Below are 21605 nucleotides of genomic sequence, written 5' to 3' on the forward strand. Positions count from 1 at the left end.
TGCTCAGCGTCACATCCAACTGCTGTCTTTGAAAGATAGGCGCAGGAGTGCTGTCAGCATTGCTGCAGAGATTGAAAAGGTGGGGGGTCAGCCTGTCAGTGCTCAGACCATACGCCGCACACTACATCAAATTGGTCTGCATGGCTGTCACCCCAGAAGGAAGCCTCTTCTGAAGTCTCTACACAAGAAAGCCCACAAACAGTTTGCTGAAGACATGTCAACAAAGGACATGGATTACTGGAACCATGTCCTATGGTCTGATGAGACCAAGATTAATTTGTTTGGTTCAGATGGTCTCAAGCATGTGTGGCGGCAATCAGGTGAGGAGTACAAAGATAAGTGTGTCATGCCTACAGTCAAGCATGGTGGTGGGAATGCCATGGTCTGGGGCTGCATGAGTGCAGCAGGTGTTGGGGAGTTACATTTCATTGAGGGACACATGAACTCCAATATGTACTGTGAAATACTGAAGCAGAGCATGATCCCCTCCCTCCGGAAACTGGGTCGCAGGGCAGTGTTCCAGCATGATAATGACCCCAAACACACCTCTAAGACGACCACTGCTTTATTGAAGAGGCTGAGGGTAAAGGTGATGGACTGGCCAAGCATGTCTCCAGACCTAAACCCAATAGAACATCTTTGGGGCATCCTCAAGCGGAAGGTGGAGGAGCGCAAAGTCTCGAATATCCGCCAGCTCCGTGATGTCGTCATGGAGGAGTGGAAAAGCATTCCAGTGGCAACCTGTGAAGCTCTGGTAAACTCCATGCCCAGGAGAGTTAAGGCAGTTCTGGGAAATAATGGTGGCCACACAAAATATTGACACTTCAGGAACTTTCACTAAGGGGTGTACTCACTTTTGTTGCTGGTGGTTTAGACATTAATGGCTGTATATTGAGTTATTTTGAGGGAAGAATAAATTTACACTGTTATATAAGCTGCACACAGACTACTTTTCATTGTGTCAAAGTGTCATTTTGTCAGTGTTGTCCCATGAAAAGATATACTTAAATATCTGCAGAAATGTGAGGGGTGTACTCACTTTTGTGATACACTGTATATATATATTATATACACACACACACACACACACACACACACACACACATATACATATATATATATATATATATATATATATATACACACATATATATATATATATATATATATATATATATATATATATATATATATATATATAAATTTAACGCCTTGTGATTGGTTAAGAGTTGAGCCAGACAGCCAATCCAGAACATTCCACACGGATCGTGTGGTGAGTTAAGCGGAAGTGCCTAGATGCAATGCAAATCATGTGGATAGAACATTTGCATTAGACTTTAGGAGGCAGATTGTTTATAGATCAGGGCTGTGTGCTGCTGGAAACGACAGCGGTGTTGTCTCGCATTAGAGTTTTTGGAGTCTGGAGTCACTAGAACTGTCAGAGAAGACCGAGGGAGTTCTGACGCACATTTAACTACACACCTTATTTCTGGACAGCAGCTCATTAATTGGTAAGTTATTCTTATCTTGGAAAACAACATGTGAGCGAGCATTAATAGTATTAAGAGCGGTTAAAATAAAATAATAACTTGCAGCTCAGGTAAGCAGATAATCACTTTGTACCAGGCAGGTATCTGGGTTTCAATTTCTATTTCACATTAGTTAGTGGCAGCTGTTTGTTAACACTGATACAACTCTTATGGCTTCATAACTTTATAAATATCACGTTTTTATGTTCAATTTCACTTAAGCTAGCTGCTTTTGTGCTGCTAAACATAAATTAGCTTAATAATTCCCTTAAGCTTCTCGTCTATTTTTCCCTACCCGTTTTACGCCGTATTATTGTTCTGTGCGCTTATTGGACGCTGCGCTATTTCGTAACGCGAGGTTAAGTTTCTAGCCAATCACAGCGCAGTTGATGGATACAATTGACCAATCCAAGCGCTGAAGGCCGGAGTCTGTGTAAATACAGGTGGGTAAACATCGCACCTTGGTAACCGAGTTAACTTTCAAAATGTTTAGTGTCCTAAATAAATAGTTTTGCAATTATAGTGACAATTTCTATAATAATTTCTATAATAGTTTAAAAGTTTCTATAATAAATTCGAATAGTTGTAGTAAATATTAATTAAACTGTAATTTTAATACTATCATTATGTGTTATTAAGTGTTAAGGAGGTGTTCTAAATGAACTACTATTTTTTTGTAAACAGTCCAAATATAAAGTATAAAACTATCGTTAAAACTTAGAAAATAATACGTTTTACTTTATTTGTACTTTTTAGTGTAGTCTTTATTTTCTAACCAACCACTTGTGTTTTTGTAATTTAACATATTTTAGTGCGTAAATCCACCCTAAATGTACACACATTGTTTTTGACTTTGTACTTAAAAATATGAATATTATATTTATTGAATGCTGGTATAATACTAGTGTATATATACAGTGTATCACAAAAGTGAGTACACCCCTCACATTTCTGCAAATATTTTATTATATCTTTTCATGGGACAACACTATAGACATGAAACTTGGATATAACTTAGAGTAGTCAGTGTACAGCTTGTATAGCAGTGTAGATTTACTGTCTTCTGAAAATAACTCAACACACAGCCATTAATGTCTAAATAGCTGGCAACATAAGTGAGTACACCCCACAGTGAACATGTCCAAATTGTGCCCAAATGTGTCGTTGTCCCTCCCTGGTGTCATGTGTCAAGGTCCCAGGTGTAAATGGGGAGCAGGGCTGTTAAATTTGGTGTTTTGGGTACAATTCTCTCATACTGGCCACTGGATATTCAACATGGCACCTCATGGCAAAGAACTCTCTGAGGATGTGAGAAATAGAATTGTTGCTCTCCACAAAGATGGCCTGGGCTATAAGAAGATTGCTAACACCCTGAAACTGAGCTACAGCATAGTGGCCAAGGTCATACAGCGGTTTTCCAGGACAGGTTCCACTCGGAACAGGCTTCGCCAGGGTCGACCAAAGAAGTTGAGTCCACGTGTTCGGCGTCATATCCAGAGGTTGGCTTTAAAAAATAGACACATGAGTGCTGCCAGCATTGCTGCAGAGGTTGAAGACGTGGGAGGTCAGCCTGTCAGTGCTCAGACCATACGCCGCACACTGCATCAACTCGGTCTGCATGGTCGTCATCCCAGAAGGAAGCTGACGCACAAGAAAGCCAGCAAACAGTTTGCTGAAAACAAGCAGTCCAAGAACATGGATTACTGGAATGCCCTGTGGTCTGACGAGACCAAGATAAACTTGTTTGGCTCAGATGGTGTCCAGCATGTGTGGCGGCGCCCTTGTGAGAAGTACCAAGACAACTGTATCTTGCCTACAGTCAAGCATGGTGGTGGTAGCATCATGGTCTTGGGCTGCATGAGTGTTGCTGGCACTGGGGAGCTGCAGTTCATTGAGGGAAACATGAATTTCAACATGTACTGTGACATTCTGACAGAGCATGATCCCCTCCCTTCGAAAACTGGGCCTCATGGCAGTTTTCCAACAGGATAACGACCCCAAACACAACCTCCAAGATGACAACTGCCTTGCTGAGGAAGCTGAAGGTAAAGGTGATGGACTAAACCCAATTGAGCACCTGTGGCGCATCCTCAAGTGGAAGGTGGAGGAGTTCAAGGTGTCTAACATCCACCAGCTCCGTGATGTCATCATGGAGGAGTGGAAGAGGATTCCAGTAGCAACCTGTGCAGCTCTGGTGAATTCCATGCCCAGGAGGGTTAAGGCAGTGCTGGATAATAATGGTGGTCACACAAAATATTGACACTTTGGGCACAATTTGGACATGTTCACTGTGGGGTGTACTCACTTATGTTGCCAGCCATTTAGACATTAATGGCTGTGTGTTGAGTTATTTTCAGAAGACAGTAAATCTACACTGCTATACAAGTTGTACACTGACTACTCTAAGTTATATCCAAGTTTCATGTCTATAGTGTTGTCCCATGAAAAGATATAATGAAATATTTGCAGAAATGTGAGGGGTGTACTCACTTTTGTGATACACTGTATATATATATATATATATATATATATTTTTTTTTTTCCTTTTTTTTTTTTTTTTCAAAACGTAAGCAATAGGGGGTTTGTAGTGTATGCATTTTCTCCAGTGGTATATGACAAGTTGGAGATCTAGTCAACCCATTTATAAAGCTTATCTAATATATACTGTTATGCAAAAATACTGATGATAATTTGACCTGATTAGGGGAAAAAAGTGCCAGAAGCAAACAGCTGTTACTGACTGATAAAACCACAGCGTCATTACATGGAATGTAAGTAGTCTAACAGCTAGTGCAGGAAGGAGTGGCAATTAAAAAAAGTCTTAATTGAAGAAAAAAAACTATATTAAACTTTATTAATTTAAACAAATCAATTGCTTTCCTTATATTTCAGTTTCAGAAATGTTCATCTTTATTGTTAAGTTAAATTAAATCAGCCAGTCACAGTGTACATATTGGCATGACGACTATAATACTATAACAGGATTTAACTCTTATGGCAAGGCACATAAATGTATTCTTATTTTGCCTCTGTCCCAGTTTTTGACTGTGTTGCAGGTCTAAATTTAAAAAATACATTTAAATACAATTGGAACAGTTTCAAAAGCTCCTTGTACTTTTGTCAGTCAAATAACAGTTCAAGAGAATTAACCAATCACAGGTTCTTGTTTTTTTTTATTGCATTTTACAAGTTTTTAACAAGTTTTTAACTGTTCTGGAAATCTAGGTATTAGTTATTTTAGTAAATTTGATAATATGTGTGTCTTGCACCAACAGATACAGCGTTTGGGCCCTGATTTCTATATCATGAAGGCATGAGTGTAACTTGCATGATGAAATAAATCAGTTTCTTATTAAATGTTACATTTTATTCACAGGGCATGGAAAAAACGAAGCAAGAAGCCTTCGACAAAGCCAGACTCCAGTTAATAAAGGATGGTTATGAAAGGGCGTTTGAGTGCATTAACAAGGCTCTCTCAGAGGACGAGGCAGGACACAAGGCTCAGGCCTTAGAGCTTTACCATCGGGGGCGCCAGAACCTTCTCAGGGCTCTTAGTGTGCCCTCACGAGGTGAGGAATGTGTGGGCGCCCAGTGGGATTCGGCCCAGCAGATGCAGCAAAAGATGCAGGAGACGCTCAACAACATCACTGCTCGAGTATCGATTTTGGAGACGCAAAACCATTCCACACCATCCAATTCCAGAACAGGAAATGAAGCTACATCTCAAAATGTGTACCCTGCACTCCCTGAGGAGAGACCTGCGCCACCAGCGGTTCCCGTGTCTAACGGCCACTCTGCGAGTGTAAGAACTGCGAGTGGAACGGCATCACGTGATCAACCCCCAGCGTACTCCCCTCAGGCTGCTGTTGGACACCTGAGTATTTCTTACGGCACAACAGAAGGTGAGCTGTCACTTGTCGGGGATGACTTCTATAGCCACACGTCCGGCGTTACTCCTCAGACCCTGGGGGAAGATGGAGAGGAGCTGTTTTTTCTGCCTAATGGGGTGCAGATCTTTTTTGTAACCGCTGATGGACAAGTCAGTGCCCCATCTTATCCTGGCTACCTGCGAATCGTGAAGTTCATCAATGACAGCTCTGAAAGGATGCCTGGCAGGCCACCTGCCTTTCTGCAAGTAAGTAATCACCAGCTGGTATAGCCAATGCTATATGGTATATGGTAATGCACTCTATTGCTGATGATGTTATTAGTTTGTTTTATTAGTATAAGTTCCTGACCTAACAGCCAGGTTAACATTATCATTATAAATGGGAACTCATTACTGACTTATCCTTATGCCATTGCAATGAAAACAACAATTTCAGTGGTTTCTTAATGTATATAGATCTACTCTCATTACTTTAGACTTTTCTTGCAATTTTGCAGTAGAGAAAATGTAAGAAGGAGCAGAACAGACCAGGATGGCTAAAATGCAAAAGTAGTGCAATTGAACCCAAACGATATGTAATTACTAACAACCTTGTTGAATTCTGAAACTTTTATTGAAGCTTTTCCTTACTGGCAGGTGTTGATGTACGTACATAGGTTTGTGTAATATTTATTAATATTTCTTTCTTATTTAGATACTTTAGTCTTATTTTAGATCAGAATTGAGGGTTGGAATTTAGGCACCTCACAATTCGATTCAAGATTCAGGGTGTCACTATAAGGTGGTCCTTGTGATGGACTGGCGACCTGTCTGAAGTGTTTCCTACATTTTACCTAATTAATCAGACCTCCCACTGTGACCCTGACCAGGATAAAGCCATGGTAAAACACTATGAACAAAAAAATTGAATGAACAAACTCTGCGCTGGATGTGCCATTGTATTCCTATGGCGTAAGGTGGTACTGCTTACCTTGCCACTGCATTACTTTGAGTGTTACATGGATTCACCACTTTGTTGCTCAATTTTTACAGCATGCGTTTGTGCTCAAAGTTCAATCTGATTGAACTTTGACTTAGTTTGATACTGACTTTTTGAAAGAGGCACCAATGAGACACCTTTTTATATGTCGTAGTTGGATGGGTGTGACGCACAGATGTTGAGAAACTCTTGATATATCTGGGATAGAGTTTATGATGACTTGAGATCGCCTGTGGAGATCGTCTGCTGGCCACAATTCCTGTTTACTAACAACCACATGATGCCTGAGCTAATTGGATCTCAGTCGTATCAGATGGAACTGTTTTCTTTTACGATGCCCTGTTCCCTGCTTTCACAAACAGTCCGCCAAGATATTGCAGACTTAATCAGTCACTCCCGTCTATGCCCGTGTGTCCTAGTTTGCATGTGAGCATGGACTCACTTTGTTTAGTCCACTGGGGTGTCTTGGACTGACATCATACTTATAAAAGTCCTGGTCCTAAACGTGTCAACACTTTTTAGTCCATTTTATTTGACATGATAAATTACAGTCCTGTTTGTAACACATTACACAAGTCTTTTTTTTTCAGTCTGTTTCCACTTGAGATGGTTACATATACAAAAATGAAAGGGTATTCATGCAAAAAATGAAAGAATACTGGGGTTTTTTACTTTTTTGTGTTTGGTCAGATGAAATCTGTTTGTGATACTCTTCATGTCAAATTCTTTGTTGAAGTCAGACTAAAGTACACGCTGCCTAAACTGAGAGGCATGTACCATTATGTAGCAACTGGTTGTCTGTGGTACTGTACAGACCTGTGGGGGGTAAAATAACATCATGGTTAAACATTTTAACCCCCAAATTGTTTGGTTGGAACGACTGGGTGTGAAACCTCAGTTAAGTTATTGGTCATTAAAACTGAACCTTGTACAAATTATTTTAATTGTCCTATTCTTTGTCACTGTTTTGCTAGCTAGGTGTCTGCCTTTATTGTTAAGTTATTTATTTATTATTTATTTATTGGGATTTTAACGTCATGTTTTACACTTTGGTTACATTCATGACATAAGTGGTAGTTACTCATTACACAAGATTCATCAGTTCATAAGGTTATATCGAACACAGTCTTGGACAATTTAGTGTCTCCAATTCACCTCACTTGCACGTCTTTGGACTGTGAGAGAAAACCGGAGCTCCCGGAGGAAACCCACGGGGAGAACATGCAAACTCCACACAGAAAGGACCCGGATCGCCCCAACTGGGGATCGAACCCAGGACCTTCTTGCTGTGAGGCCCACTTAGCCACCGTTCCATTGTTCAGCTCCAGACTAATTGAGGACCTTCTTACAAACTTTTAAGTTTAATTATTTAAAGAGACCTGAGCTCTGCCTGAAGCCCATTTGGGGGTTCCTGCCAGTCCCAAGCCTGGACAAAGGAGGAGGGTTGGGCTTGGGGCTAGCAACCCCATCCCGCAAAACAAAACATGCTACAGAAATCGCAACATCATCATCATCATCCCAGCGACAGCCTGGACTGGAAGATTCTCCCTTCCCAAGTGGGGCCCATGACGTGTACTGGTAAAAGCCTTCGAGAAGCCAGTTCAAGAGACGTCGGCCTGTCATGGACCCAGCAGAGGAGGGACGCACAGAACAGAGTCTGCTGGAGGGGTGTGGTTGCGGCCCTTTGCTCCACAAGGAGCCCACAGGCATAATGAACGAATGATTTAAAGAGACCTACTGCACACTGACCCTCACTTCAATCCAATCCAGTCCTTAGTCATGTGATGTGGAGAACATCCAGCTAAATCAATTTCATGTCTCCCTGTCTCCCGTCACATGCTTTAAATAATGGATAGATTCCAGACTTCTCCGTTGTGTTAGCTCACCAGATGCTAGCCTGATGTGCAGTCCCAGACCTTGTAATCATTGGCAAACGCGCTGATGTTTTTGTCTGTTGTTGTGTAAGTGTTCTTTTTTCTTCCAAATACTCATGGACCATTTTCCAAACATTTTGTGGTAATTTTCTAAGCCTTAAATCTCCAGTTATGCTCACGTACTATAAAATATAATCTTATTACATTTGTGTTTGAATGTCACAGTTTTTTGTAGAGACTGTGTATTCTGTTTGCTGTTACAGTAAATGAGCTACATTCTATAGTTTATGTTGTATTTATTCTATGTATATCATATGCTACAGTGTATCACAAAAGTGAGTACACCCCTCACATTTCTGCAGATATTTAAGTATATCTTTTCATGGGACAACACTGACAAAATTACACTTTGACACAATGAAAAGTAGTCTGTGTGCAGCTTATATAACAGTGTAAATTTATTCTTCCCTCAAAATAACTCAATATACAGCCATTAATGTCTAAACCACCGGCAACAAAAGTGAGTACACCACTAAGAGACTACACCCCTAAATGTCCAAATTGAGCACTGCTTGTCATTTTCCCTCCAAAATGTCATGTGATTTGTTAGTGTTACTAGGTCTCAGGTGTGCATAGGGAGCAGGTGTGTTCAATTTAGTAGTACAGCTCTCACACGCTCTCATACTGGTCACTGAAAGTTCCAACATGGCACCTCATGGCAAAGAACTCTCTGAGGATCTTAAAAGACGAATTGTTGCGCTACATGAAGATGGCCAAGGCTATAAGAAGATTGCCAACACCCTGAAACTGAGCTGCAGCACAGTGGCCAAGATCATCCAGCGTTTTAAAAGAGCAGGGTCCACTCAGAACAGACCTCGCGTTGGTCGTCCAAAGAAGCTGAGTGCACGTGCTCAGCGTCACATCCAACTGCTGTCTTTGAAAGATAGGCACAGGAGTGCTGTCAGCATTGCTGCAGAGATTTAAAAGGTGGGGGGTCAGCCTGTCAGTGCTCAGACCATACGCCGCACACTACATCAAATTGGTCTGCATGGCTGTCACCCCAGAAGGAAGCCTCTTCTGAAGTCTCTACACAAGAAAGCCCGCAAACAGTTTGCTGAAGACATGTCAACAAAGTACATGGATTACTGGAACCATGTCCTATGGTCTGATGAGACCAAGATTAATTTGTTTGGTTCAGATGGTCTCAAGCATGTGTGGCGGCAATCAGGTGAGGAGTACAAAGATAAGTGTGTCATGCCTACAGTCAAGCATTGTGGTGGGAATGCCATGGTCTGGGGCTGCATGAGTGCAGCAGGTGTTGGGGAGTTACATTTCATTGAGGGACACATGAACTCCAATATGTACTGTGAAATACTGAAGCAGAGCATGATCCCCTCCCTCCTGAAACTGGGTCGCAGGGCAGTGTTCCAGCATGATAATGACCCCAAACACACCTCTAAGACGACCACTGCTTTATTGAAGAGGCTGAGGGTAAAGGTGATGGACTGGCCAAGCATGTCTCCAGACCTAAACCCAATAGAACATCTTTGGGGCATCCTCAAGCAGAAGGTGGAGGAGCGCAAAGTCTCGAATATTTGCCAGCTCCGTGATGTCGTCATGGAGGATGGAAAAGCATTCCAGTGGCAACCTGTGAAGCTCTGGTAAACTCCATGCCCAGGAGAGTTAAGGCAGTTCTGGGAAATAATGGTGGCCACACAAAAATATTGACACTTCAGGAACTTTCACTAAGGGGTGTACTCACTTTTGTTGCCGGTGGTTTAGACATTAATGGCTGTATATTGAGTTATTTTGAGGGAAGAATAAATTTACACTGTTATATAAGCTGCACACAGACTACTTTTCATTGTGTCAAAGTGTAATTTTGTCAGTGTTGTCCCATGAAAAGATATACTTAAATATCTGCAGAAATGTGAGGGGTGTACTCACTTTTGTGATACACTGTATATTGAAATCAAATTTGTAGATTAAAGTCTTGCTATTGTAGCTATTTTGCAAGGTAAATAAGGGAAGCCTGCTGGGAGATACATGATACTGAGCATACATTTCACAGCATTAAACAGCAATAGAGGGTATTTTAAAATGTTATTAAAAATCCACTACAGTTGAACAATTTTTGAGACTGACAACCTGATTTTGTCCTGATTTCAGGTATGTGACTGGTTGTACCCCCTGATGTCCACTGACTCCCTGGTGCTGCTGTGTAATACAGGAGTCTACATGTTTCCTGATCTGATGGCCCCCTCCCCAGGTTCATATGTGGGTGTGGTGCTGTCCTCTGAACTGCCCCAATCAGAATGTCAGCGTTTCCAGGACATCTTGTACCAGATGACCGATCTGAGAGTCCAGGTAAGTGACAAAGAACAGACACTTTAACCTGGAGACACTGGGATCAAGCTTTACAACGGCTCATATGACTTTCTTTTTTAATCTGAAGACTAATTTTATGCTTTTCATCTGTAGACAAGATACCAATGTAGATCCTAAAAGCATTAAAAGTAAATTGATTCAATTATACAATTATTATGATATCGAAATGGACACTTAGGGCAACATAAGCATGGAAATAGACGTCTTTTTAAATGAATTTACATCTGGTATGTTTTTCTTTAAAACAAGTTTGTTGAGTAATGTCAGTTGTAATGGATCTGTCACAATTAGATTACGTAACTGTTACAACCCTTTTCTGTTCCGCAAAATTAGAGTAAATTTAATTTGGCTTATTATGGATGTGAAGAGAACTGTAACATAAATACAGAATTACCCCAGACAACCAGACTTCACTTGTTTGCTTGGCTATTTTTAATGTTTTCAAAAGTTACAAGTGACTAATACTATTTGACTTTATGACATACCGTGTATACATCACTGTACAAAATGGGCTTGGCAACCAGTGATGTAAAACAAGTATAACAAGGTTTCCAAGACCAGCAACAAAACAGTCAGAAAACAAGTGAGACAAATGCACAGACGGAGCAGACGCATCAGGGCATCATCTACTTCAGCTGCTGGCATCTGCTTTTTATGGCTTCTCTTAGGATGATGTCAGTGTTGGTCCACCAGTCAGCATCCAACACGTGACATCCCGGGTATTATCTAACTAGCAGACATGAAGTGTGGAAAGAGAAAGAAGGATTATTTATTTATTAGCATTTTTAACGTCATGTTTTACACACTTTGGTTACATTAATGACAAATGGTAGCTACTCATTACACAAGCTTCATCAGTTCACAAGTTTAATGTCAAACACAGTCATGGACAATATCTCCAGTTCACCTCACTTGCACGTTTTTGGACTGTGGGAGGAAACCGGAGCTCCTGGCGGAAACCCACACAGTCACGGGGAAAACATGCAAACTCCACACAGAAAGGACCTGGACCGCTCCACCTGGGGATCGAATCCAGGACCTTCTTGCTGTGAGGCAACAGTGCTACCCACCAAGCCACTGTGCCGCCCCGAGAAAGAAGGAGCATGCCAAAACAAAAATACACCAAGAGGTGTAACAATAACAGTAAAAGCCGTATTTTTCTGTTAGTATTTTACATTCGTCATTTGATTTCAATAAATAAATAAATAAAACCGACTGTACTGTTGCAGTGTTATATTGTCTTAGTCAGGGTCAGCACCAGTTTAAATTTGTTTCTAACATTACATCTCGCTTTAAGTTCTATTTCATACTGCAACATTTATTTTTAATTTATGTATATTTAATGACCTTACACTTAAATTAATAAAATTGTATGTAAATGCATTTTTAGAAGACTTGCCAACCCACTTCAAATAGATCACATCTGTTCCAGCTACTTGTGAGAAAAGATTGCATGACTGGTTTATTTTGGGATGCAAATTCTGTCAATTTTTTTTACCAATAAGTAATGGTTAACTGACAAGGTCAGGCAGCCCATCAAAATCTCAAACATATTATTGAGTTTCATGTCAACTTGGCAGTGGGTTTTATGTATAAAAAAACAAGGTTGACTTGTGTGATGTGTTCTGACAGCCTTGTCTTTAATACATCTCTGCTTCAGTAACACACTGCTGTTTTCACAGGTTTCAGGTGTATTCGAGAGGTTAAGGGATTTATTTAATAAGGTACCAGGCTGTAATGCTGATGAATGTCAAGTGCCTTCATATTTTCTGTTTACGTTCTTTTTTATTGCTCGTTAAAACCAAGAATTAACATACAATTCTCTTAATGAGGACGTTGCTTGTATGTAAAGTTTGTTTGTGTAAAAGCAACATAACATTGATCAAATAAACTCTAGTGCCCTCCTAAATGTAGTTAATATATTAAAGCTCTTTTTGACAACAGAGGTGTTGTTCAAATGTTTGCCTATATTCTGAAACATGATTTAAAATATTCACGTAATGAAATAAAATATGAACTGATTGCTAGTCCAATACCTTAACCGCTGAGCTGCCACTGGCTGTTCTACCAACATCTGTTTCTAATAGTGGCCAACATGTAACTTCCATGCCAGAAGATATTTAATATTGGTTGCTCATCTCTTTTTGTTAATAAAAAAGATATAATTTGCTTTACAATTCTTTCAGTATATTTATTTGAACCCATTATACCATAAATACCAATATCACACCAACATTTTCTAAACAAGGATCCTCAGTTTTCCCGAGAGCAGGGTTTTTCAAACCCTGTGTTGCGACCCTTAGGTGGGTCATGAGCCGAAAAAAATTGCAGAGAAAAATAATAATAACTGTGTAAACTTGTACACGAACGCCCCTTGTGGAGTCTTTGTTACATCTTGTACAGCAGATAGGATGCGTTGTTTGGATTGTCTAGGTTGCTTAAAAAAAGTTTAAAAACCCTGCCCTAGAGAAATCATGACATCCTGGTTAAATACTGCATCAGGGCACTTGACACATCAATCAGTCCCTACGATACCTTTTGCTGCTTCCATAATAGGAAATATTTGCTCAGGAGAAAGTTACTGCTGTAGCCTGAAGCCAGTTCATGATAGATCTAGTTCTGCTTTCAGCCTTCAAGCTTTTTTTTGTTAGTCATTACTGTAGTAAAGTGGGAATTTATTACAAAGCAGGAGACTCACGATTTATTATTCTGTTTTTAATTCTGTTAGCTGGCAAGAACGCTAATTCTCTTTTTACATTTATCTAAACTGTACTCAGAAGGTCAATGTTCTGGTGATTCATCAGCTGTATTGTTTTTGTTGTAATCTTTATGACGCACATCAATTAAAAAAAATGTCAAAAACTTATGTATGTACACTATGTGGCCCATAAGCTTGTTGTATATGCCTTTTCAAAACAATGGGCATTAGAATAGGAGTTCTCTGCAGGCCAGTAATGTTTCACCAAACATACTAAACTCATCAGACCATGACTTTATGGACCCCGCTATGTGCACCAGTCATGCTAGAAAAGGAAGGTGCCTTTCCCAAACTGTTGCCACAAAGTTGAACGCATGTGATTTATTGTATAAAATTGATTTACACCTTTTTCAGTGGATGATTCACTGGAGTCCCAGAAGTATCTGTAACTCCTACCACACTAATATATTTGTTTTAGTTCTCTCTCATTTATTAAGCCCCAGTGGTCAGGAGATGTGCCATAAACGTGTCTATAAGTGTACACTGATTCTCTTACTTTTACTTATTTGTAACATAACAGATTTAAATATTCCAAGTTTAAACATCGTCATAGACAACCTGAGTACATAGCCAAAAACAGTTTTTAGGTAATCACGTTATTTATTGAAGAAAAAATCTAATCTAATCTAATCTAATCTAATCTTGGGTTATTGGGAGTATTTGTTTGCAGTTCATAGTTTAAATTGGGCACAATCGGGTATTAGGTTTAGGGGGGTAATCACCTTTTACATAGATGTTGCATAACCACCACCCTTTATCAATGTTTTTTATTGATCTCATTACTGTTGTGTAGGAATCAAAAACATTTAGTCTGACAAATGTGAGAAAATCAGTAGGTGAGCAAAATTATTTGTTGAATATAAAGTCAACCAGGAGGTGTAGAAATACTGGGATTGTTCAGTTACACAGGTGAGAGGTGCATTTAATTATTATTATATACAGTATATTATTATTATTATATATTATATTAAATACCAGGTTCCAAACTTTACAACAGGTAACCCAACATCATGCCCCTTAATATTGGGGGGAGGGTTGTGGAGGATTACATGGTGGGGCACCCAGGCTAGGATGGACCAGCACATTAATAGACGACTAAAAATCCAAAACTTTATCATGAAATGAATCTTGATTGAATTCTTTAAGATTAATAAAAGATTGCATACAAGCTGCCATTTTGTTATTAAACAGCGACCTTGATGTTGGCCTAACGGTTTCATGGTGCTGATTCAAAAGGGTTTGGCATCAAGTGCCACCATTCTTCTTAAACGAGGGTGCAGCTCCAAACACCCTCTTTGTTTTGAGAATAACAGTTCATTGTCAAATCATCTGCCTGCTGACTGACTCTGCAAATCCCTGTGATGAAACTTACACAAGGAAGCCAAAGGGATGGTTAAAAAAAAAAGAAAATTGTGACTGCAGACATTCCCTTAGATGCATAACATTACTTTAGTGACAGCACTAGCTGGGCATTGCTAAAATTCATCATGTGTTTTAACTGTTGTAAACCTTTCTGTATGTCCAAGGAGTCTGATGGAGCAACAGACATTATTAATCTGGGGCAGAAGGTGCCCATGGGCCCAGTGGTGCCCGAGGTGGCGCCCTCTGCTGAGGTAGAGACGGTACTTCCAGAATGGAGTGAGAAAGTGGCTCATGGAATCCTTACAGGTGAGTGTTTTAAAACCTAATTTTCTTGTGTTGTCATACTTTTACCTACCATATAATGCATTATATTGTTCTTATAACACTATAACACTTGCAGGGGCTTCCTGGTTGAGCTGGGGGTTAACAAAAGGGGCTGAATACACCGGAAAGGCCATTCACAAGGGAGCATCCAAACTGAGAGAACACATAACACCTGAGGACAAACCTACAGAAGTAAGTTCTACAGTCACCAAGAGCCTTCAGGTTGCCAAACAAGCCACTGGAGGAGCTGTGAAAGTCAGCCAGTTTCTAGGCAAGTCATCTCTGATTCTATTAAATATGAAACGTATAGTTTGGTACAGAACGTTTAGCACTTACCTTGAATGTATTTTCAGTTTAAGTCATTTCCATGTTTTACTGGTTATTAGTTTGGTTTTGTTGTTTTACTTCAGCACTGGTTTTGATCTGACTGTCTCTGAATGCCTTTGTTGTTGCCTGCTGTTTTAGTGGACGGGCTCTGCGCAGTCGCCAGCCACGTGGGCCGAGAGTTGGCTCCACATGTAAAGAAACATGGTGCCAAACTGATCCCTGAGTCTGTGAAAAAAGATAAGGACGGGCAATCCAACGTTAAAGGAGCCATGGTAGTAGCTGCAAGTGGAGTTCAAGGTAACAGCCAGATATTCCTAATTTAGTTAAAAATTTTTTTAATTATCATTAATTATTTGCATTTGGTCCAGTATTTTTGGGTGCAAACAGACGTAGATGTTGTGTATACCTCAAGTCAAGTGTTTACATGAATGGAACATGATCTGTTTTTTTCTGTAACAGAATGATTTTAACATAATTCTTTGATACAGATGTGTATATTAAGATTTTATAGAGACACATACTGCCATCAAGGCAACATCTTTTCTTGGGAAATTAATGGTTATTTCAGCAGGACAATGCCAGTGACTTTATAGGCACAGAACGACATGCAGAGTGTGTGTGCTTTACTAAGTTGCTTACAGTCCAGGTCTGTCTCTTATTGAAAATGTATGGTGGATCATTAAGAGGAGAATTTGTTTGTTTATTAGGATTTTAATGTCATGTTTTACACTTTGGTTACATTCATGACAGGAACGGTAGTCACTCACTACATTCAGTTCACACAAGGTTATATCGAACACAGTTCTGGACAGTTTGGTATCTCCAATTTACCTCACTTGCAAGTCTTTGGACTGTGGGAGGAAATCGGAGCACCCGGAGCTCCCACACAGACACGGGGAGAACATGCAAACTCCACACAGAAAGGACCCAGACCGCCCCACCTGGGGATCAAACCCAGGACCTGTGAGGCGACAGTGCTACCCACTTAGCCACCGTGCCGCCCAAGAGGAGAATCAGACAATAGCAACTGTTGAGAAGCCTGTTTAGAAGCTAAAGTCTTGTATCAAGCAAAAATGGGCAAGATTTTGACTCTCGAACAATTGGAAAATGTAATTAATAGGAAAGGCGATGTAATTGTAGTAAACATGCCTTTGTCCCAACTTTTTTTAAGCTTGTTGCAGGCATCAAATTCTAAATTTGTGTATATTGACAAAATACAACTTAGTCAGTAAAAACATGGAAAATCTTTTCTTTGTACTTTTCTTATGTTAAAGTTCAAGAGAAATAACAAATCATGGATTCTTGTTTTTAATTGCACTTTACAAAATGTTTGCAACTATTTCTGGAAAAGTAGGAAGTAAGGCATCAACATGACATGACCAGGTCTGGTACAGTATTAAACAGTTACTTCCGCTTTAATTTATTATATTTTTCTCATACACAATGTTCTAATAGGAGATGAAATGCTTAATTTATGGTTATAATGGCATATCCAACCAGCTCACGGTCAGGTTACTACTTTTTCCATACAGTGTACAGTTCAGTCCAGCATCATGCTAATCTTTATGTACTTGTTTTATTTTCTTGTGTTGTGATTGGCAGGATTTGCAACACTGTGGACGGGGTTGGAAACCGCTGCTAAAAACATCGCAAAAAGTGTTGCAACTGAGACGGTGACTACAGTGAAACATAAGTGAGTAAGAATTAAATGGATTCAATAACACTGTGCTGATTTGTTATCGAGTTTGCATTTCTTGATTGTTTGCTCATTTAAAACTCACTGACATTACTCACAAGTGCTTTAATAGAACTCAAACACTTACACATCTCTCCCCTTTATTTGTTTACAGATTCAGGGGTCTAGAGAACATCTTAGATCCCAAAAATGAGAAAAAGTAGCTTTGATATTTCACAGCTCTATTGCATGTTCACATGAATGGAAAGTTAAGCAGCATGGCTAACTGCCTTCATGATTTACAGCTGCTGCATCTTACAGCGATCAGATTCAGAATGATTAATCATGCCCCACTATTGCTTCTGGCTGTGTTTACTCACTGAATAATCATTAATACCAATCATTGCTACATCACTCAATTGTAGATTGAGGCCTGTTACACACTGCTGATTTCCATAAATAGATAAACTATAACATAAGACAGGGGCAATGACTTTAAAGATGCAATGAATAGTATTTTCAAACATCTAGATGATCCAAAGGCATTTGCAACTAAGTGCTGTGGACCAGTTGTTTTAAAAAATGAAACTCTGGCTACAATAGAGTGGAGGTCAGCAACACTAGAGGAAGCAAAATGTGCTCAGGTAATTGGATATGACTAGATTGCGCTGAAAATTGTGTGGGGGGGGGGGGGGATGTACATATACACCGATAAGGCATAACATTATGACCACCTTCCTAATATTGTGTTGGTCCCCCTTTTGCTGCCAAAGCACCCCGCGAATGTGATGCCCTGTGTATCCTGACACCTTTCTGCATTAACTTCTTCAGCAGTTTGAGCTACAGTAGCTCGTCTCTTGGATCAGACCACACGGACCAGCCTTCGCTCCACACGTGCATCAATGAGTCTTGGCCGCCCATGACCCTGTCGCCGGTTTACCACTGTTCCTTCCTTGGACCACTTTTGATGGATACTGACCACTGCAGACCGGGAACACCCCACAAGAGCTGCAGTTTTGGAGATGCTCTGACCCAGTCGTCTATCCATCACAATTTGGCCCTTATCAAACTCGCTCAAATCCTCATTTTTCCTGCTTCTTACATCAACTTGTTAAATAAAATAAAATAAAATAAAATAAAATGTTCACTTGGTGCCTAATATATCCCACCCACTACCAGGTGCCGTGATGAAGAGATAATCAGTGTTATTCACTTCACCTATCAGTGGTCATAATGTTATACCTGGTCGGTGAATATAATAATAATTGTTATATAATAGTAAAAAATGATGGGTGTAGGTGGTAAACTGACTGCATGGTGTTTTTAATTGATCTCAGAGGTGTTTTTTTCCCCAGTATTATTAATAATTACTGCATGTGTGGGCTCGAGTGCTTAACTTGCTTTATACCCTTAAATATACTGTATCTTATTTTCTACTGTTGTGTTCCCCATGTTAAACTCTCCCCTTCCTTTACCTCACGCTGACAATCTGATAAAGGTACGGGGATGAAGCAGGGCAAGCAACAGACCATGCTGTCAACTCCGCAATTAACGTAGGCGTCACCGCTTTCAACATCGACAACCTGGGCATCAAGGCCGTGGTGAAAAAAACCGGCAAAGAAACAGCTCAAGCCATTCTGAAAGACTACAAGGTACAAGACAAAGAGGAGGCTGACCAGCAAGAGGAGAAACCCAAAAATAGAGACCAAAAATAAACTTCAGCACTCTAAGAACTAGAGAAGTTCTGGAAGAATGTGTATACAAGCCTTAAAAATACGTTTATTTACAAAATAATATCTGACGGCTCTTATTATTTAACTATTTACCAACGTGCTGCTTCTTACTGCTGTATTACACTAAGGATGAAGTGACATTCTTCCTGCACCTTTAAATGATCCTAACAAGTTTTAAATCACCATTATTGCCTTATTGTCCACCAGCCAGGAGTAAAGTTTCCTAACTGTGTAAACATGCACTTATGCAGGTAATATAAACACATTTTTCATTTTCATCAACTGCTTTACCTGGTCAGGGTCATGGTGGGTCTTGCTTAACCTCCAGTCCTTCACTGCCAATTAAATATTTGGTACACTGTATGGCCCTAAGGTGGCTTAGTGGGTAGCACCTACTGTCACCTCACAGCAAGAAGGTCCTGGGTTCGATCCCCAGGCGGGGCGGTCCGGGTCCTTTCTGTGCGGAGGTTGCATTGTTCTCCCCGTGTCTGCGTGGGTTTCCTCCGGGAGCTCCGGTTTCCTCACACAGTTCAAAAACATGCAGTCAGGTTAATTTTAGGCACTGAATTGCCCTATAGGTGAATGGGTGTGTGTGTATGTGTGTATGTGTGTTTGCCCTGCGATGGACTGGTGTACCGTCCAGGGTGTTACTGTGTGCCTTGCGCCCACTGATAAGCTAGGCTCCAGTGTTTCCTGCTGGAACTGGGCCAGCTGTGATTCCGATCAGGATAAAGTAACTGATGAAAATGAAATAAAAAAGAAATGTTTTCATAAATGTCTCAGAAACGAAATGTTGTACTGACTATATTTAAAGTCTTTATTTATATAAAAAATGAATGTTTGTATTTGCAGTAGTTAACTGTATTTAAAGCACTTTAACAGGAAAAAAAGATTTATATTTTATGTGTAGGACTATAATAATAACATGAGTGTGTTTCCTGAACAAAGACACTAAAGACTGCTGAAGTAACATGGTATGATAGATTGGTAAATAAATTAAAACCTTACTTAGACAGTTCCCCAAAACTTTTGTGACCTATTCTTATGTACCGTCTGTAGTTTAAATTACACTGGTTAAAACTACAAATAGTTTGACCTGTTATTAATAAAATTTGCAGTGAATTATATAAAACTAGTACAGACAATGTAAAACGTATTTTGTAATGAATGTACACAAAAATAAGACTTTGTTATAGGTGTGTTCTCATCCTTCTGACCTCAGTGTGCATTTTGTCTTAGGCTTTCTATTAACGTTATGAGCAGGTATATAAGGAGAAAAGCCAGGACATGTGAATAGAGAACATATCGAATGCTTTTACCTTCAACGCCCTTGTCCAGTTTAGTATGATGAATAACTATATTGTGCCAATATGATCAGAATCATGAGGTACTTGGTCAAGACCACAGAACAGCTACGCAGAGACGACTTATTAACTAGCACTTTACTGGTGTGATTTCTTATGTCTGGCTTAAACAGTGCATGGACTCTGATGTACTAGCCCACCACTGCAGAGATCCAAGTTGAGTTCGAATCTCAGCTGTGCTGTTGACTGGCCAGGCATCAACAAACAGACATGATTGGCTCGGCCCTGTGTGGAAGGGAAAGCTTGAAAACAAAGCAGTAAAATTGTGGTCGCTGTCTGGACGAGGTGCTTGTCTGTCCTACCACAACTCCAATATGGGTGGGTGAAAAGATGCGGCAGGCATATACGTGCATGTCGGAGGAGGATGCGTTTTAGTCCTTTTTGTTAATCGTGGGGTAATAGTGGCATAATTCCAAAGGAAGTGAAATTAGAGATGACTACATTAGGAGCAAGTATGGAAATAATAATAAAATAAATAAATAAATAAAGGACAGGCATAGTCTGATGGTACTTGTGCATAGTTAGTACTAAATGTTGCATAATTGTTGGTTTAAATGTACAGTATAATATAGAATTTTAATAAAGGTTTGAATATTTAATATATTTTAACTGCTGACAAATCCTACTGTTAAGTTCTGTTTCAGTATCACATCCTAGTTCTGTTAATATGGTGAGTGTTTGCTGCTTTTGTGTGTTTCTGTTACTTCGATTTGAATAAAGGGGTTCTATGGTTACATGGTCATGGATTGTATCTCCTCAGTGAACTACAAATTGAGTTTTTTGTTAAATAAATCAGTGAGAGCCATTTTTACAAATACGTATCAGCTTTAAACAGATCCATTAGGAGTTTTCTGAAATTGTGTCAGAATTATAAGACAGTGGAGGCTTTAAATCCTGGCGATAGCTTTTAACCGTGCAGTTTCAGGGAAAGTATGTCTGGTATCAAAGAAAAAAGCAGCACAACTGCTGGCCAAATGTGGCCACATGCTGCCATGGAAAACCATTTCAAAGTGGCTGAGGTGTGAGTCAGTTAAATATTTGTAATTACTGTGGTTATAAAAAGTCTACAAGCCCTGTTACAATGCCAGGGTTTTGTGATGTAAAAATGAGACAAAGCTATATCATTTCAGAGTCTTTTCCACCTTTAATGTGACCTACAATCTGCTTTTTGTTGAAAAATTAGGGGGAAAAAACGTACAATAATGTGTTTGAATGAATATGCACACTCTTAAACCTAATACTTTGTTGATGCACCTTTTGATTCTTTTTTGGTAGTCTATCATCTCCTGTGCACAGCCCTCTTCAGGTCACCTCACAGATTTTCAGTGAAATACAGGTCTGGGCTCTGGTTGGGTATATTCCAAGACTTTGATCTTCTTCTGGGGAAGACAGACTTTTGTTGA

General features: G+C 39.8%; 1 protein-coding gene across 2 annotated transcripts; it reads left to right on the top strand.

Moving 5' to 3' along the window:
• The first annotated feature begins 1372 nt into the window (after window positions 1-1372).
• spartb (spartin b) lies at window positions 1373-20936 on the top strand. Of its 2 annotated transcripts, none has more exons than XM_063016689.1 (8): window positions 1373-1511; window positions 4906-5664; window positions 10441-10638; window positions 14944-15085; window positions 15180-15374; window positions 15569-15727; window positions 17033-17123; window positions 17281-17768. In XM_063016689.1, the coding sequence occupies exons 2-8, from the start codon at window positions 4909-4911 to the stop codon at window positions 17327-17329; spliced, it is 1590 nt and encodes a 529-aa protein (XP_062872759.1). In that variant the 5' UTR covers window positions 1373-1511; window positions 4906-4908; the 3' UTR covers window positions 17330-17768. The 2 variants fall into 2 exon arrangements, with proteins under 2 accessions (XP_062872759.1, XP_062872758.1); XM_063016688.1 differs by lacking the exon at window positions 17281-17768 and adding an exon at window positions 18604-20936 and having other exon boundaries at window positions 1402-1511.
• The last annotated feature ends 669 nt before the right edge of the window (window positions 20937-21605 follow it).

Source organism: Trichomycterus rosablanca, chromosome 20, assembly GCF_030014385.1.
Source record: "Trichomycterus rosablanca isolate fTriRos1 chromosome 20, fTriRos1.hap1, whole genome shotgun sequence".
NCBI classification, from domain to species: domain Eukaryota; kingdom Metazoa; phylum Chordata; class Actinopteri; order Siluriformes; family Trichomycteridae; genus Trichomycterus; species Trichomycterus rosablanca.

Excerpts from the sequence above, each read along its gene's own strand:
- spartb (XM_063016688.1), top strand. The coding sequence starts at position 4,909 with ATGGAAAAAACGAAGCAAGAAGCCTTCGACAAAGCCAGACTCCAGTTA. Across the intron at positions 5,665-10,440 it reads GGCCACCTGCCTTTCTGCAA|GTATGTGACTGGTTGTACCC; the intron begins GTAAGTAATCAC and ends TCCTGATTTCAG. Across the intron at positions 15,728-17,032 it reads AGCTGCAAGTGGAGTTCAAG|GATTTGCAACACTGTGGACG; the intron begins GTAACAGCCAGA and ends TGTGATTGGCAG.